We start from the raw sequence: 18,694 nt of genomic DNA, 5'->3' as shown, positions 1-18,694 counted from the left end.
ACTTGGAAAGGGACTTACACTTGTAGTTCAAATGATAGTTTAATCTACTTCCAATTCGAACCCCGCCCATCCTACGAGTATATAAGTTGATTCATTTATATGTCTAATTCTACATATTGCATGTTTAATCTCGGCTCGTAACGCATGTCAGTGGTGAAGGGTGGTATTTTTTGCATGCTGTGTTAGTGATTGTCCTGACGAAGAGACGGGTACGTCTCGAAACCGGTAGACGTAAAAATCTCGGTGTGGTTATATACTAATATTATTCACATTTTTGTAAAAAAAATAATTATGTGCTTACAATCCTTTTGATTATCTTATTGTATATTTAAATAAATGTGAATTATATAAGGGCATTCATTCCAAGGGGAAGTGAACGTGTTAACTAGTGTTTAGGTGAAGTATTTAATTAAAATCAAATAGAATGTATTGTTTTTATTCAATTGACGAAATCAGAAGTATGTTGATTGATAATAATAATATTTCGGGCATATTGAAGAGAAAATTAATTAAAAAGAATTCTTACTTACTATGAAAATGAGAATCAAAATGAGTCATTTATCGGACACCTCCAATTGAGATATGAAACAGGTTGTAAAATTACTTCAATTTAGATTAACAATAAAAGAAAGAATGGTGAACGTTACGGAGTGTATCAAGTAATCACTTAAGCTAGCCAATGTTAGATAATACCCAGACTTCCATATTCCCTTAATTTAAAGAGATTTTTAAAAAATTACTTCTTTGATTATATTGAATACAATATAAAAACAATATTTTTGACAAGAGAAGCAGCAGCTGCTTTAAGTCTGCTGTCAGTGATTTGACATTCAAATATATTGTTACTGTTTATTTTTAATAAAAAAAAACACTTTTTTTTAACCACTTGAGTTTAATAAAAGACAACTAGTTTCGGAAGTTAAACTTCCGTCATTCAGGTCTGTATAGTAACTAAATATAAAATTGTTCTATAAATAAGGAGAGAGGAAAGTTAGGGGGAAGGGGTTAGTCAAGGGGCGGAGTTTGAAAACAAAAGAAAAATGGAAAGCAAAGGTGAAGAATTTTTAAACAATATATTATTCAATAAATTATTTTTAAAATTTAGTTTTTATCGGATTTCTAATTTTTCTAAATAATTCATAATTTAACCTTTGTGTGGAACAAGGTGTAATAATTTTAATTTATGAGAGTGGAATGAGTGATTTGTATCTATAAATATAAATATTTGTATCTTTGTCAGTAAAAAACAAGTTTTTTACTGACAAAAGATTTCTTTAATCATTGTACCATGTCTTACCACAAAGCTAATGCCGAAACAATTAAAAAAATATCAGTTTTTTTATTAATATTTTTTAAGTTTGTGGCTGCACGCTTGGGGTAGGTACTTCAGGACACGCGTCTAGTAGATAATTTGATGTGTTCCTACTACCTTGTAACAGGTAGCTAAGTAATATAATATGCGACGTGGGATGGAAACTTATTGTCATTTATTTTTATTGCTCTCCACCCTTTAGGAAAGTGTAAACACTTGTGTATACTTCTGAGCAGACCATGTCCTAACATCGTCTCTCTTCTCTTGGTAGCTTATCAACAAAGTTAACTGGGACAATATTTGTTTCACAGCTTCACTTCTAACGAGTCCTTTAAAATGTTACAAGAAAGTTAATTTGTAAACCCTCAGTACAAAACACAAAATACCTTTTTTCATAGTTTTCATAAAATTACGAATATCGCTCACATCTTTTATTTAAGACAAATTTAAAAATAAATGCAGTTTGCTGATGACTGACAATTTCTGTATATATATAAGTATATATAAATATAAATATATATATATATATATATATATATATATATATATATATATATATATATATATATATATATATATATATATATATATATATATATATATATATATATATATATATATATATATATATATATATATATATATATATATATATATATATATATATTTATATATATTTAAAGTATGTGTGAACCAATCTTTATATTTTGTTATCATGTTTAAGTTGGGTTTGTCACGTTTTGAAACTAGAAAAGAGATTTGTTGCCCTTATATACTCTTCATTTATATCAATTTATACACAAAAGATGTTCTTCATTTTTTTGAGGAATTGAGTTACATAAAATCAGCGTGTTTATTTTTATTTTTGAGCGATAGTTTTTTTCACACACATTTTATTTGACCAGCAACCGAGTAACCGTAACCGATATCATCAGTCTGATGATGCCGGTTACGACGAAAATCGGTTGCTGGTCAAATAAAATTCATGTGGGAAAAACTACATAGTTATTATTTTATTCTATAAAATGCAGCTCCACCGAGAAATGTCAGTACAAAACTTCAATCTAATAAAAATTTTATATTTGTAATTTAATTATATGATAAATAAAATAAATGCTTCATTTAATTACGATAGATTTTCTTCAATTCTATTTCAGTTAACGATTTTTCAACCCTGAAATAATTGAATCGTCCACAAATGCAATCAGAGAAATGCATAAAATCAACTTATTTAACAAGCAAAAAGTTTCACTGGTCAAGTGTTAAAAGAGACTTTTATATAATACCTATTCTTATCTTTATATATAAACGATAAATTAATAATTGTTTTTATATAAAATAGTTTTAAAAAATTTCATGAACATAGAGTACTAGAAATAAGGATAGAATAAGACTGCCATTTTTGAAAAAAAAGTCGTAAATTGTTTAATGTAAAAGAGTACAACTACACCGGCCGTCAAACTGCTCGGCGTGTTCTTAGATTCTGATCTCTCCCTTGAGACTCAAATTAGCAAAACAACAAGTATATGTTTTTATCAGCTAAGGCAAATTAAAAGCATTCGCAAGAATCTGCCAGTTGATGCTGCCCGTCAATTAATAAATGCGTTTGTAATATCGAGAGTAGATTATTGTAACGGTATATACACGGGTCTACCAAACAATAAAATGACTCGACTGCAATCAGTGTTAAACGCAGCAGCGAGACTAATTTTTGGAATTTCTAAATTCAGTCACATCACCCCACTACTTCACAAACTCCACTGGTTACGCTTTCCCGAAAGGGTTGAGTATAAACTCTGCCTACTCATGTATAAATCAATACACAATATGGCTCCAGAGTATCTTAAGGAGCTGTGTATTCCAGATGAATTGGTTGATAGACGTCTCACGCTTTGATCGGCTACAACATCTGCAATGGGCAGAGTTATCTTACCAGCTCGCAACCAACGCACTAAATTTGGCGAGCGTGCCTTTGCTGTTGCAGGACCGACGGCGTGGAATGCTCTTCCACCAATGGTTAGAAATAGTGAGAGTGAGATGATCTTTAGAAAAAGACTAAAAACACATTTGTTTGCTAAATCATTTCCACCATAATATTTTCCCCAATTCATTCACAGTGAAGCGCCCTTGAGGTATTTTTTTACGAAAATGGCGCTATATAAGTTATCCAATTTTATTATTATTATTATTATTAAAAGAGTTTAAAAATGTATGATGAGATGCCTGAAGGTATGAAGAATGAAAAGAGTCTGAAAGAATTTAAAAATCAATGTTTTGTTTACTATAAGAAGATGGAAATATATACATAAGTATATGATAAAAATTAAGTGTAAATAATAGTTTGTATTAAATGTAATATACGTTTACTAAAGAAATAAAACAAATAAAAAATAAATATAAAAAGTCTCCCGCATATTTTTTGTACCCTTTTGTCGTGGAATCCACGATCAAACTTTATTATGGTTTAAATAACCATTCCAACGAAATTAGAAACGTTCAGCAGTTCTCCTTTATTGAATCATTCAAGTATCGAATGTTCACCAACATTTCGGCATCAAGTGAGTGTGGTGAAATTCAAAGGCAAATTGTTACGGAGCAATAAGGGATTATCTCAATTGTAACCTGTACAATATAATTAATTAATTGTACTTCCAGAGTACAGGGAGGTCCGAAAAGTTTTATTAAAATTTAAAATATCGTAAAACAGCTTTCGTATGTGCGTTCATTGTTAATTAATCGATTGAGCATTACGAAGGATTCCTTTGAAATATTAAATGGTTTACAATTTACAGCATGTTAATATACTTCTTTTTATTATTTAAAAAAAAATATTATTAAAAAACTTTAAAAACTACAATATGTACATATATATATATATATATATATATATATATATATATATATATATATATATATATATATATATATATATATATATATATATATATATATATATATATATATATATATATAAATATATATAAATATATATATATATATATATATATATATATATATATATATATATATATATATATATATATATATATATATATATATATATATATATATATATATATATATATATATATATATATATATTTATAAAACTAAGTATTTGAAATACTTGATCATGCCAAGTTTTCTTCGGTCCTCCTCTGCTTTTATTACCAACCAGATCTGCCACATAAATTTGTTAAACAATCCTTTCTTCATGGCCAAATCATCTCAAAACGCCTTTCTTAAATTTTTTATCGATATTGCTGAGAGAACGCGTTACGACTGCATTCAGCTTACCTCCATCCTTCTTTTGCCAACTCCGTGCTCCACTCCCACATATTAGGGTTGCAACCGGGAGTTCAATGCGTACTAACAGTTTTGCTTTAAAACAAATAAGGGACCAAAGAACAAAACACTTCTTCTTTTATAGATCCTCAGGATCTGTCTATGCCGCCACCTGTCGCTCTAGGGATGTTGACTGCCAGCCATCTCTCCACCCTTTTGGAGATCTGCCTGGAAGTCTACGTCCTTCAGGATTTCCTTGCAGGGTGATACGTGGAAATCTGTCGTCTGACATTCAGTTTACATGCTCATTCCAGTATCGCCTTCGTTGTCGTTCCTACCTCACGATATCTTCCGTCTTACACATGCTTCAGATATAAGTGTGTCGGACAAAACATGTAAGCAATAAATACCAACTATTTATAGCTTTGTACTCAATCACTGAGAATACTCCTCATAAAGACCTATGTATGGAGTGTCTTGATGTACGGCTGCGAGACATGGTGCCCATCCGAAAGAGATAAGCGGAGACCAGAGGCTTTTGAGATGTGGTCCTATAGAAGACTCTTAAGAATTGCTTGGAAAGACCGCATCACGAATGAGGAAGTTCTTCTAGGAATCGAAGGAGGAAAGCACCTGCTCAGGACCTTGTCCGAAATGCGTGCAAGATGGATCGGCCATGTAATACGTCAAGAAGGTCTCTTGCATGCCATAATGGAGTGACCGAGGGGACAAACTCTAGGGGACGCCCACGCCGAGAGTACCTGGAGGACCTGTGCTGAGACTAGGACGTGCGCTGCTCATCATATGCACATTTCAAATGACCCGCACAAGACAGGGAAAGATGGAAGAGAAGAACAGAGGAAATTGCTGCTAACCAATCCCAGGATTGAAACCAGAGAGAGAGAGTCAATCATTAAAAAAAATGTGTGTAAATAAAAAACAGTAAGAATTCATATGCTGTAAGTTTTATATTCCGTAGGTACTCTCCGCTTCGCTCGTTACGAGCTTCGCGAGATGCAACAAAGGAACTTGTATTCCACACGTATGACAACATTATAAAATGTAATGCGCGGAAAGCATTAACATGGCGTCCCTTGTTTGGCGGGAAACTACTTCCCGTGGCGCCAAAATGCGCTTCTCTGTCCTACTCGTACAATATCGCGCCGCCAGCCATCTTGTCTCGCTTCCCAATTTACAATTTTTGGTTTCTTTTGACGTAACAGCTGTCGAGTCCACTTATTTCTTTTGGTGCTCTTATTGTATCGGAATAAAATTTAATATCAAACGTGCCTGTTGGATTATTTTTGCTTTATGTTGGAGAAAAGTTAACGTATTAAAAATATTATTTTTTATTGTTTGTTGTTTCCCTTTTGGTAAATTTTATCTTTAATTTAAGTTTTATTTAGTAAATACCAGGATAGATTTCATCACAAAGTGACTGCTGAATAAATAATTTTTTTCTTTGTAATTTAAGAATAACGTGATTTTTTACCTTATGGTAAAAAATACGTTTTCAGAAAAAGAGAAACAGAATGTACATATATTATTCATTCATATAAATTATGCATCAATCGTCTTAGCACGTTAGCATTAACTTTTATAATTACGTGTTTTTCGCGATTTTAACACTAATATTCGTTTGGTGACCAAAATATTTATTTTTTAAATTATAAACATATTTGTAATATTACTACAGACAAAAGGCCTCAAGCGATAAAAAAAAATCATGTTAGAATTTAAATGCTCTCTGTTTAAAGACATTTTCCCTTTCAAACAATAAACTAAATTTAGGGAAAGCTCACATTTAAACATCTGATATGATTATTTATTTACCGTTTGTATTATATTTCAACTTCAACAAATGTAATTCTGTTATATTGTCTTTGTAATGGGTGAACTGTAGATAAATAATACAATTACCATCTTTTCCAAATGAATGAGATCAGGGGAGCAGAAAGATAGCTTCAGCATTCTCATGCAATAGTCTGATATCACATCACATCCTGTTACCCGCAGGGCCTTTGCAAACTCTCCATTCATTCTCTACCTTTCTCCGTTCCTACTACCCAGTACCCGCTACCCACTACCTCTCTCTGCTTTATATTACAAAGTAAAGTTGTCTACCTCTCTCCGTGGCACGTATGACAGGAATAGAGTTTGCTTTTCAAAAGTAAACCGTCCACAGTATAATGTTGTATCACGTATAATGAGAAGGCTTTATGTTATTGTATAATCTTATCCCCATCTTCTGCTCTACAGACAGGGGTGCCCTTGAGATGCTCAAGGGGACTGGCAAGCCCCCTATTTAATTTCTATAATTAGAGACCTTTCTCATTAAATCAAAGAGAAAACAATTTGATCATGTACCTCAAGCGACTCGTAAATATAGATTATTATTAACTTCAACTGTCCATCATATCACCCTTTCCTTGAATCCTCGCCTTATCCTCCTTCGAGTCTTTCCAGATCCTACTTAATTTGCTTTCTTATTTTCATCAACTGACAATACCATAAATTTACAAGATTTTGAGTGTGTCCAAATACTTGTTCACAAAATCTGGATTTCAAACTCCCGTATTTTCAATTCAATATACCCTTATCTATGTTGAGATATAAAAAATTAATGCTTACATGAAAAACTTCTCAATGGAACAAATCATTGCCTAGCAAAAGTTTAGGAGCGTTTATACTATATATTTATATATATATATATATATATATATATATATATATATATATATATATATATATATATATATATATATATACATATATATATATATATATATATATATATATATATATATATATATATATATATATATATATATATATATGTATATATATGTATATATATATATACATATATATACATATATATATATATATATATATATATATATATATATATATATTATATATATATATATATATATATATATATATATATATATATATATAGATATATATATATATATATATATAAATATATATATATATATATATATATAAATATATATATATATATATATATATATATATATATATATATATATATATATATATATATATATATATATATATATATATATATATATATATATATATATATATATATATATATATATATATATATATATATATATATATATATATATATATATATATATATATATATATATATATATATATATATATATATATATATATATATATATATATATATATATATATATATATATATATATATATATATATATATATATATATATATATATATATATATATATTTACAGAGACCTAAATAAAGCATTAAAAAAACTAAAATAAATTAATCATTTATTGAGTAATTTAATCATTTTGATTTTGTGAGAAATACCCTCCTTTCTCACCCCACCACCCCTGAACAGAGAATACCCAGTGTCGATGGATGGTGTGATGTAAAGCTTCAGTGGTAAAACGTAACAAAAGCATGACCTTCTTGTCTGTTTTTTGTTTTAAAAACGATTCGTATCTTTTTATAGTACCTGACACACTTTTACACCTGAACTAGAACCGCTCTCTTATCTTTTTTTATTCTCCCAAATATTGTATTTTTTTAAGTAAAGCAGATAATAAAGTAAGTTGAAATGTAAATCAACACATGATTTGTGATTTTAATGATTTATCTTTTTGTGACAGCTGTTTGCAAATGAACTAGGTTACATTATAATGTAACAGATACTTGAAAGTGGTCAGGTTAGGAGTCAGAATAATCGGGGGTACCTACGCATAAAGATATGTGAACGTGGAAAAAATGAAGATTTTTTACAAAGATATATTGATGTGGCGTTCTATTCATTTTGTCTACCCCTGCTCGGAAATGGTGTGACAGTTAGTTTATCTTGAATGGTATATCAGTTATTTTTTACTCGCACCACATCTGACTGCGAGCTGTTTTGAATTTCGAATTTTGAATTTGAAAATTTGAATCGTATAATTGTAGTTTAATGAAAGCTCTAAAAATAATAATAATATTAAAAAACATTGTTAGGGGACCAATAATATTAAAGATTGCCAAATCTAGGGTAAGAATTTGTTTTTTTTTCTTAATAATTATTAAAATTTGTTCTAAAATTTCATTTCGGTTGCCTTAACAATGAGAAAACAAATAAATAATTTCAAACGTTTGTACACACATGTGTGTGTGTACAGTACTAATTAATTTGAAGTGTTATCTGTTTACATAGGTTTGTGCGTTTTAGCTTTTATCTCGTTTCTGGGGATTGATCTTTCTCCCGCTTCTGAATTCTTGGCTAGAACTAATAATGTTTTCATTATCGGCTTTAAGTTTGAAAGCCTGAGCGTGACAAAATTTAAGTATATTCATCTCAATTCGGAATTAAAATAATTTAATCCAAAATAGGCAAACTCGCGAATTGTTTATGAAACAATACTGAAATTCGAGAGCCAAGAAAACACGAATCTCGGCGTAATCCAATAAAGAAGTTCACATCAGCCGTTTTATTAGTCTCGAACTCGCAAAGTGCCATCTGTCATTAAAATTATTAACTTTAATTAAGCAGAAAGCATTAAATAATGATTACAAGTTTTGCATTCGGCGACTGGAGGAGTTTTTACGAAATTCAATTTCTTAGCCTCTCTGTCGGAACGAGCCCGGCTCGATTTATACGGCGATGAATTTCGCGATTCATCATAATTTTATCAAACTGTTTGTCGGAACAAATTTCTGATTTATTCCAATAGGCTTACGCGGGCATTCTCGATTCCTAAAACAATGAATAATACATAATTCTAAACGATGGTTTTCCACTCGGTACACAGTGCCGGGGATATTTAAGTATTCCAATTTCACGTCTGATGGGATATTATCCGACATTTTCTGTCTTTTCAATAATCCGAATCAAACTTCGACGTCGAGTTCTTATAAGTTAAATAAATGATTTTTCGTTTGGCTTACCGAACTCGGCAGTTTCCGGGCTGTAGGTCTCGTATTCGTAATCCTCGTCTTGGAAGTCGGTTTGGACAGTCGCATCCTGCGTGACCACCGTCTCGTAGAGCCCGCTGGCCGTGTACCCCGACCCCGCCGCGTCCCCTATTTCGCATTCGACCGAACTGACACACACTTCGGCTATATGGGAATTGGTTCTAAACATCACGTCGTGGGATAGGTTTTGCATGTTGATCAACTCGCGCGCTCCGGCCCCGTTGTACATTTCGCTCGTTCCACTTTGGGGGCCTATAGTCACACCGTGCATGTCTCTAGCGATGGCGTGGATGTCTCTGGGGCTCGTCGAAATGTCTCTACCGGGTATCTGGGTGTCTCTAGATAAGGCGGGCAGGTCTTTGACTTCGCCCGCGTCTCTCGTCAGGGATCTGGAGTGCTCGGGGCGGCCGGGTCCCTCGAGCGCGTCCTCCTCGCCCCGGGAGGCCGCGTCCTCGGGCCCCTCCCGGCCGCAGGCGGCGCAGTCGCAGCGGGCCCCGCGCACGCGCAGCAGCCACACCAGCCCGAACAGCGCCATGCCGTCCTGTTGGCGGATCCGCGCCCCCACGATCATGTTGCCCCTGACGCGGCCATGTCCTGACCAGTCCTCACTCTCCCCGCCCGCGGCCCGGCGCCTTCTCGCTGCCGGCGCGCACGCCATCTTCTTTCGAGGCGCGTTGCTGTACCATGTTTATCTTCGATCTCGGCTTTACGGTCCCTCCAAAATTGTTTACTAACTCCAAAAATATACTAAACAGCGAAATACGTCTTTAATTATAATAAATCGTTACACTTTATCGAACGCGTAAAAAAAGAGACTTTTTGAAATTGGATAGCGAAAACTAAGGTGAATAAAAAGGTTTTACATGCAAAAAGGCCGACCTTTCGGGTATTAATCACTAAAAAATAAATAAACTTCGGCTCTCGGAGAATCTCGCCTTTATATTTTTTGCGGGCGAATCGACTGCGGGTCACGGGAGGTATTTACGGTAGAAATTTACAGCGCAAACCTGACGCCCCCGTATAAATATCGGTCGAGGAATATTACGGACGTCGTGTGGGAACCTCGTTCAGAGAGAAAACCACCATCCTGGAACAAAAGAAAGATTTCGGTTATAGGTCCAGTAAACACGGGAGATAAACAAAACAATAAACAATTCGCTTCTCATACTGCAAATCCCATATCCGCGCTATTTATTATGTCGTTGTTTACGGGAGGTTATCAGTTCCTACAAAATATATCTCGTTGAATTTTATACAAATATACGATACATAAATTCTTTTTAAACGCGATACAAAAGAACCGAACAAAATTGGTTACGTTTTTTGACTCGTAAATTTGGTCAACTGGAAAATTTGCCTACAGACAGAATTTCCGCCAATTTATTACATAAATCGCAACGCGACACAAAAAGGGATAATGTTTTTCGATGGAAAGAATCATTAAAACTAATATCGAATGTTATAAATTAAAAATCACAATGCTTTACAAAATGGATATTGTCAACCAATACTTTTGTTTTTGTTGAGCCGTAATTTCCTAAATGAAGAATGTAGTTAAATGATCTTAGGCGTTGAAGTTTTATTTATGAATATACTCGTATGTATGTATACTTAATGCATATAAGTGATAGTTTGTGTTTTTTTTTTCGTAATTGCAAATATTTAAACTCTTTTTTTTTAAACGCATTACTTATAAATCTACATACATAATATTATGAAACCCGACATGATACTGTATGTTATTTAGGTAAAACAACGGGATAAGAAGAAACTTGAAATTTTTAAAATTGTAAAAAGGAACACAAAGTAACCATGGGGTAAACAGTATTATCAAAGGAAAGATAGTTAAATAAAAAACAGGAGTGGCTAAAAATAAATTTTTAAACAAAATTAACAAGAGAAGGAAATAAAAAAACACGGTTAAAATAAAAATTTGTAATTAATTTCTTGTAACCATACCTTTAGATATTCACAGTAAAAGAATAAATCAAATGCAATTAAAATACAGATTTTTGAAAATTTAAAGATTCTCTCTTAAGTCTTCAGACTTCAATATTCAAAACCCTCATTTACACCCTGTGGTGCATAGGGCACTGCATCGTATAAACGCAGTGTTATCTTTACCGTTGATACATAAAGGAAAGGTGATCAACCCTCCGCTTCAGGTATTATTGAATATTATTGTCCAGGGTATTATTGAATAAATATAAGAGTGAAAAAATCACTTATATTTATTAGACTACCCCACGTGAAAATCGAACCCGGGACTGCCAGTACGATATCCGAGCGTGCTAACCATTATACTAAGGAGGCGGACAATTAAGCATACCCTAGAAAAAACAAATATTGTATATTTTTTTATATAATTGATGTACCCTAATTACTTGGGGATCTGTATTTTCCACAACGCGAATAATGACAGCATAATAAATCACATAATATGTGCTTGAAGTGTTATTGTGATGTCATAAACAGATACGGTATTTCTGGTTCGAGTCAGTTACAGAACAACACATTATAAAACATTTCACTCATTTATATCACGGCAATATTTCATACAAATCATTGAAAAAACAAACATTAACTAGGTTTGTAGTAGCTTCGGACGATATTGTATTTTAGTTATCTCACAATAAAATTCCGTGGATATAATTTCACTACAAAGAAGTTGATGGTGAACCTCGAATCTTTATATCTTGACAATGATTAAAGAAAACACTTGTTTTTTACCACTTGAGTTTTATTATAGACTACATGTTTCAGAAGTTAAACTTCCATCATTCAAGTCTGTATAATAATATAATGTCTGTATAATATCTTGAAATGGATTTTAAACAGTCAATCGTAAAAAAACGCAGCAGTCAGGTAATAATAATTGTAACAAATTAATTCCGAAATATGAAGAAGTGTGTTTTAAAATTTATTATTAAAAACAATTCAACTACAATTAATATTTGAAACACTAACTTGGTGATATTCTATATTATTACATTGTTGTAAAATGTTAATATAATAATATTTAAATAAATACCATATACTTAGAATTTGTTTATACGAAAAAAAATTATAGTCTGGGCTTTCAAATGACTTGCAACCCGTTCTACCCATTTTCGAACATCTATATTGCCTAAATTCTTTAAAATTGTATTAAGTATACTCCAACAATTCCTTTAGTTTCTCATCTTTTGAGAATATTTAATGACATTTGAACATTGATAAAATTTTATCCGAATAATCCATAAGGTACCTCTTCGAATCAAAGTCAACATGTGACTTGATCTCTAATTATACGATCTCAAGATTCATATATTTAGGAAAGGAATAAAAATTTTATGGGGTACAAATCACAAAAGTGAATGTCCTTCATGACTGTTTCATGAGAAAAAAAAACTAAAGATGTGAAAAAAATAAGTAAAAAAAAGAGAATAACAGCAAAAGCTAGGGCACATTTGTACTTACATAAACAAGAGTAAATCATACACTGCTAATAATTTCAGTGTAAGTCTTTTTACTGAACTTAAAATAAGCGAAATAAATCAGTTTATTCAAATCATTCAGGGGTTACCTACGTCTTATGTACTGCAAAATTAAAAAAACTCTCCTATTTGAATTTATTTCCATAAAAGAAACTTTAAAAAAAAAAATTGACATCTCATCAAAGATGAAGAAGAACATGGAAGTCTGGGCATTTACGGGGCTGACGACCGTCATAGAAAATTAAGTATTCTATTATTATTATTTTTTTGTATTCTAAATAAAATACACTAGTTAATTAACTTATTCGTACGATTTTGATGTAATTTGTTAACATCGCATGATATTAATTAACTTTTCGAACTAAACTCTCAAATTTCGCGAGAGACCATGTACAGTACAGTTGAACATAGAGTGTGAGTGGCTCGCATTAGGGGTGGATTGTACGCGCAAACAGACGTGTCGTTCCGTTCCAGGGGTCGTGCAAGCGAGGGTTGCATTTTCACAGAACGTTTCACCTCTAATAGAGCGAATTGTGATCGCAAATTGGGTGACGTCATGCATTTTTTCTCTCTGAACAAGTATTTCACTTTAAAATGTCGATGAAACCGTAACATTTTTTTAAATCGTTATTTCATTTAGTTCATTGAACCCACGTAAATAAAATCTCAAATAATGCATCCGATACAAAACTGTCAACTAATGCATGTTTGAAATTAGGAAAATACACATTATATGTTTAAGATTTTATATATCTACTTCTTCTTGACCCTTATTGGTATTTTATGGTGCTAATGATACATATTGGGATCAAAGCGACGATAAATTAATCGTTAACTATATTGAGGCAAGATTTAAGTAACCAGCCTAGGGTGATATTGAAAAAAAAAAAGAAAAATACCGATATTAATTTTGACCTGACATTTTCAGCACTGCAGACAAACGCGCTTACCACAATATAATAGAGGTGGAAGCGTTCTTATCTATTTTAATAGTTTATTTATTGAATTGCTTTTGCTTGGCAATCAACAATCACCACATTGGCACATTTCAGTACCTTATACACCATCGGACGCGAATAAGGGATGGAAAATATAAAATAAACAAAAAATTAACCATCACGCAGCTTCCCCATAAGGGTAGGTAGATAGGATAAAACGCAAAACTACTCTGTCTTTGCAAATATTCTTTGCCTCTTCCACATTAGCGCGTTTCCGCATACATACCCGCCAATTATTCAGACTTCTGACCTGACTTTTAAGTGTTTCAGGTACTTGATCTCTCCAAGTTTTACTTGTTCTTCTTCTACTACTATGTTCAACTTCTAAATTATCTCAATATACCATTCATAATTAAATCGATAAAATTTACATTTAATCTTGTTTTTTTTCATCTAAATTTTTAAAAAATAAATTAAATAGTGTGTTTTGTGTAGAAACAAAATTTGCTTTTTAGATATTGTAAGGTAGACATACACTTCTTGCTTCATTTACCTTTATTAAGATTTTAATTCAAAACGGTGTTTAAGATAAACACAACCTGAATCAGCAAAATTTACGTGCTTTATACAAACTTTTAAGAACTCATTTTCATATTAATATAATAACAACGTGTCCCCGTTAGAGGCTTATTCTGGAACGGTATCTCATCCCTACAGCAATCAACCCTAGCATTTCACCATTAACTTAACACGCACCGTACATGATTAACAGTTTTATGGCATAACAACAGATTCCGCAGTAGTAAAAACACCTCACTTGACAAACATTAAGTATGTGTACCCATAAATGTAGCCTGAATATTTATGGGGTTCGTAAGAGTCTCATAAACCCCGACACGGGGTTGATTACTTCATTAATTACTTAATTATAGATTAAAATGTCGTATTCTTCTATAACAATAATAATTAAATGGATATAAAGTTTAAATTGAAATAGTCGTGAGATGTAGCATCAAGGATAGCATTGTAGATGTGATATTTAAAAAAATACAACTAATGACAAACAGACAAATAGTCAAACAACTATGCTCTATAGCAATCCTTACATGTGTATTGAAAGAAACTCCCAGCAAAGCACACAAATCACAACAAATACTGTGGAAACGTTTTGTACATAGAACCATATGATTCAAAACAGAGAAACACATCAAACAAAATTTAACACATACCACTTTTGGTCAAAAGACTGTTGATTATGCAATTAAATGGTACGACCTGCTTCAATTATATATGAAGTCATTAAAAATTATGATTTCTTTCATTTGTATTTTTTGTATGTATAAAATAGAGAGTCAACATTTATGATAGGAATCAAAGATTATGCAACCTTTATTAATTTGACAGGTACTGTGTAATAATATTTATATATTTTTAATTGATGTTTAATTAACCAAACACTACTTTTTCTTAATAATAAACCCATAATTAACACAATTATAACGACAAAAGCCTTCGTCGTTTTGTTTATGTTCCCACTGATAATCTTTTTATACGAAACAACTCCTTACTTCTCTTCACAATTCAACGTCCCAAGGACATAACTCTAGAATTAAGATTTAGCTTCACAAACGATGTTTAAAATGATGCGGAATGCATCGAAACACGTGTCACAATAAATTTGAGGATAAAGTGGTATTTCCCAAGCAAAACTTAAATTAAATGCAAAATTCTTATTGTCGACAAATTTGGGTAACTCTTTGTGCAATTATGTAGAAGTCCAAAATTTACTGACTGTCAAACATGGAATTAATATTTTAATTTACAAATATATTTATATTGAAAACATAGCCATATTTTAGAGAACTCCATAATTATTTAATTGATAACGAGATATTATTTAATTCGTTATAAGAACACCAGAATACGACTGTTATATCATAATCATTTTACAAATAAACAGACAACATTTTGATAGCTTTATGGCTGTTTTGTATTACGTTGATTGATAGCTTAAATTCCAACTTCTATATAAAATACATTAGTTATAAAAGTACGACATTCAATCAAGATTCTACACGAACAAGTTTAAAAATTTTATCGTATTGGTCTTATTATTATTTTATCTAATCAGAACATTGTAATTTAAAAAGTTTCATAAAAATTTGAACTCTGCTAAAACTTTTTTAGTTAAATAAAATTATCAATCTTTTAGATTACCACTGTCACATCATTAAGCATTTCTTTAAAAAATAAAACAATAACGATATGGATTTTCTATTTTTATCCTAGAGACAGGGTGTTTTTATTACTGATATCATTATAATTTTACTCCTGGCGTTATCAGAATGTCCGATAGCTGGTCAAATGAAAAATTATTGTTATTTAAAATGCATTTATATTAAAAAATGTCGGTAAAATGCTTTTTTTTAAAATTGCATTTCAAAATCAAACTCTTTATCTTTCTTTGTATTATTTTTTTTTTGCATTTAACTAAAAGACATGTACTATCCCTGAAAATGGCAAGGTATTTGTTGAAACCATTTGTAAAAGTACCAAAAATAAAAGTGGTTAAAAACAAATTTCTAGTTATATTTTATGAAATTTTATAAAATATACCACAAAGTATCTGTAAAAATATTTTAGAAAAAATAACATTTTTGACCCACAAAACTCATGTGGTGTCCTACATTGTACGTAGAATTTTACTGACTGGGTAAAAAATTCAAATGTATTCACGATATTTGTGTTGAGCAGTTTCGAGCTTGGTACCTACGTTTTTACACATTCTTATAGTAATTATAACTGGCCAGATTTCTATTGGGTTGATGCAAAAGTTTTGACCGTTTTTTACATACATTTTATTTTTTTATTTTTTATTGTATATTATTTATTTAATAAATTATATAATTTCCATCAGTTCATATAACCTTCTCCCATCTTTCTATCAACTTATTAACACCAGTAGTATAAAATTCCGTGAATTTTGATGCGAAAAATGAAGTAAGGGATGTTTTTACCTGCTCTATTGAATAATTTTCTTCATCATTTAAATTTTTTTGCAGTGATCGGAATAAATACAAATCAGAAAGAGCAAGATCTGGAGAATACAGTGGATGCTTGATAACATCCCAATTTAACTCATTTAGCTTGTGTTGGGTCATCATAGCCACATGTGGTCGCGCGTTGTCGTGATTAAACACTGCCCCTTTTCTGTTTACCAATTCTGGTCTATCCTTTTGAAGGGCCATGTTCAATTTGGATAATTGCTGACAATATCGTTTTGTTGTACTTGTCTTATCGTGTTCCAAGAGTTCAAAATACACAATACCCTTATTATTCCACCAAACACAAAGTATAACTTTTTTTATGGATTTCGGCCTTCGAAGTTGTTAATGGGGCTTGTCCAGGTATAGTCCAATGTCTTTATCTTGTCACGTTGTTGTACACAACCCATTTCTCATCTCCCGTCACCAAACGATGCAAAAAAGGTTCATGTTTTTGTCTCGCACTCAAAGCAACGCGCGTTGAAACACGATCCAATAAATTGGCAGCCGCCAATTGATGAGGTATCCAAACGTCGTACCGCGAAACCATTTCCACACGCTTCAAATGTCTTAATACGGTTGTTTGGTTGACTTCCATCATTGACACAATCTTCCTGATGGTTAGACGTGGATTGGTGTCAATTATGACTTTTAACTTGTCGTCAGCAAACTTCAATGGCCGCCCGGTACGTGGTTTATCAATGAGTGAAAAATCTCCAGATCGGAATTTTGTAAACCATCTTCGTACCTGTCGAACTTTGATGACATCTGCTCCATTCACTTCACAAATGTTTTTGGTTGCCACACTCGCGGTATTGTCTTTACGGAATTCATAAAGTAAACAATGACGTAAATGCACTTTATCGAACGACATTTTGAAAAAATACAGGGGGTCATTACTGTACTCTGGCTAGGCCAAAACTGAATAGAAAGTAGAGGGAAAGCATCCTTTATACAATGGAATCATAAAAAAGAAGATACTATTCATAATTTATGGAATTTTTTTTTACCTGGGATCATAAAAAACGGTCATTACTTTTGCATCAACCCAATATATTAACATCTCAATTATTGTTTTAAATATGTTGAGATATCGACTCCTGAATGAAGCGAATCTAGCAATTGTTTACAAAATCTTGACATCTTTAAAGTTTAACTAAAAGCATGACATATTTTACAAGTATCAAAATGATATTTCTGTTACGTGCTTTGTGAAACTTAAATGTTTTATGAAATGTAAAGAGCTCTTCACTCTTTCATTTTCAGGCTAAGAGAAAATATAACGTTATCCTAAACGTGTCCAGGCACACGTGTGAATAGCTTTCAGGGTGCACTTAAATCCTTTAACATCCATTCTGCAAGGGTTCCTTCTTTCTTCATCCCGTTATGCCCTCTCCACCTACTCTCGCCCCCTCCCTCTCTCGGCATAAGGCATTGTTGTGCAGCTTCCTACATCTTCCATAAGACCATAATAATACACTACGAGAAGCTAGGAATTTAGGGTTGGACCGATATCGAGAGTACATTTATTGAAGGGTATTTTTTTTAGGTTTTATGATATTTTATCCTTTATTGATTAGCAAATTTGGTGGAAAATCAACATCATTACGGTGACAATGATTACTGATTTTTTTACCACAACTCTCGCATAA

General features: G+C 31.8%; 1 protein-coding gene across 1 annotated transcript in view; it reads right to left on the bottom strand.

Moving 5' to 3' along the window:
- LOC148308332 (disks large homolog 1-like) overlaps positions 1-18,694 on the bottom strand; it is a 194,179-nt gene that overhangs the window by 116,239 nt on the left and 59,246 nt on the right. The window contains exon 2 of the mRNA XM_088261892.1: positions 9,558-10,671. Within this exon, the coding sequence (XP_088118018.1) occupies positions 9,558-10,242 (685 nt within the window). The 5' untranslated portion in view covers positions 10,243-10,671. The remainder of the gene's footprint in view (positions 1-9,557; positions 10,672-18,694) is intronic.

This window comes from Brachycentrus maculatus, unplaced genomic scaffold (assembly GCF_059751285.1).
Source record: "Brachycentrus maculatus isolate JH-2025_06_01 unplaced genomic scaffold, ASM5975128v1 h1tg000169l, whole genome shotgun sequence".
NCBI lineage: Eukaryota > Metazoa > Arthropoda > Insecta > Trichoptera > Brachycentridae > Brachycentrus > Brachycentrus maculatus.
The sequence above is the reverse complement of the archived record's forward strand: the minus strand, read 5'-3'. Positions and strand labels throughout refer to the sequence as shown.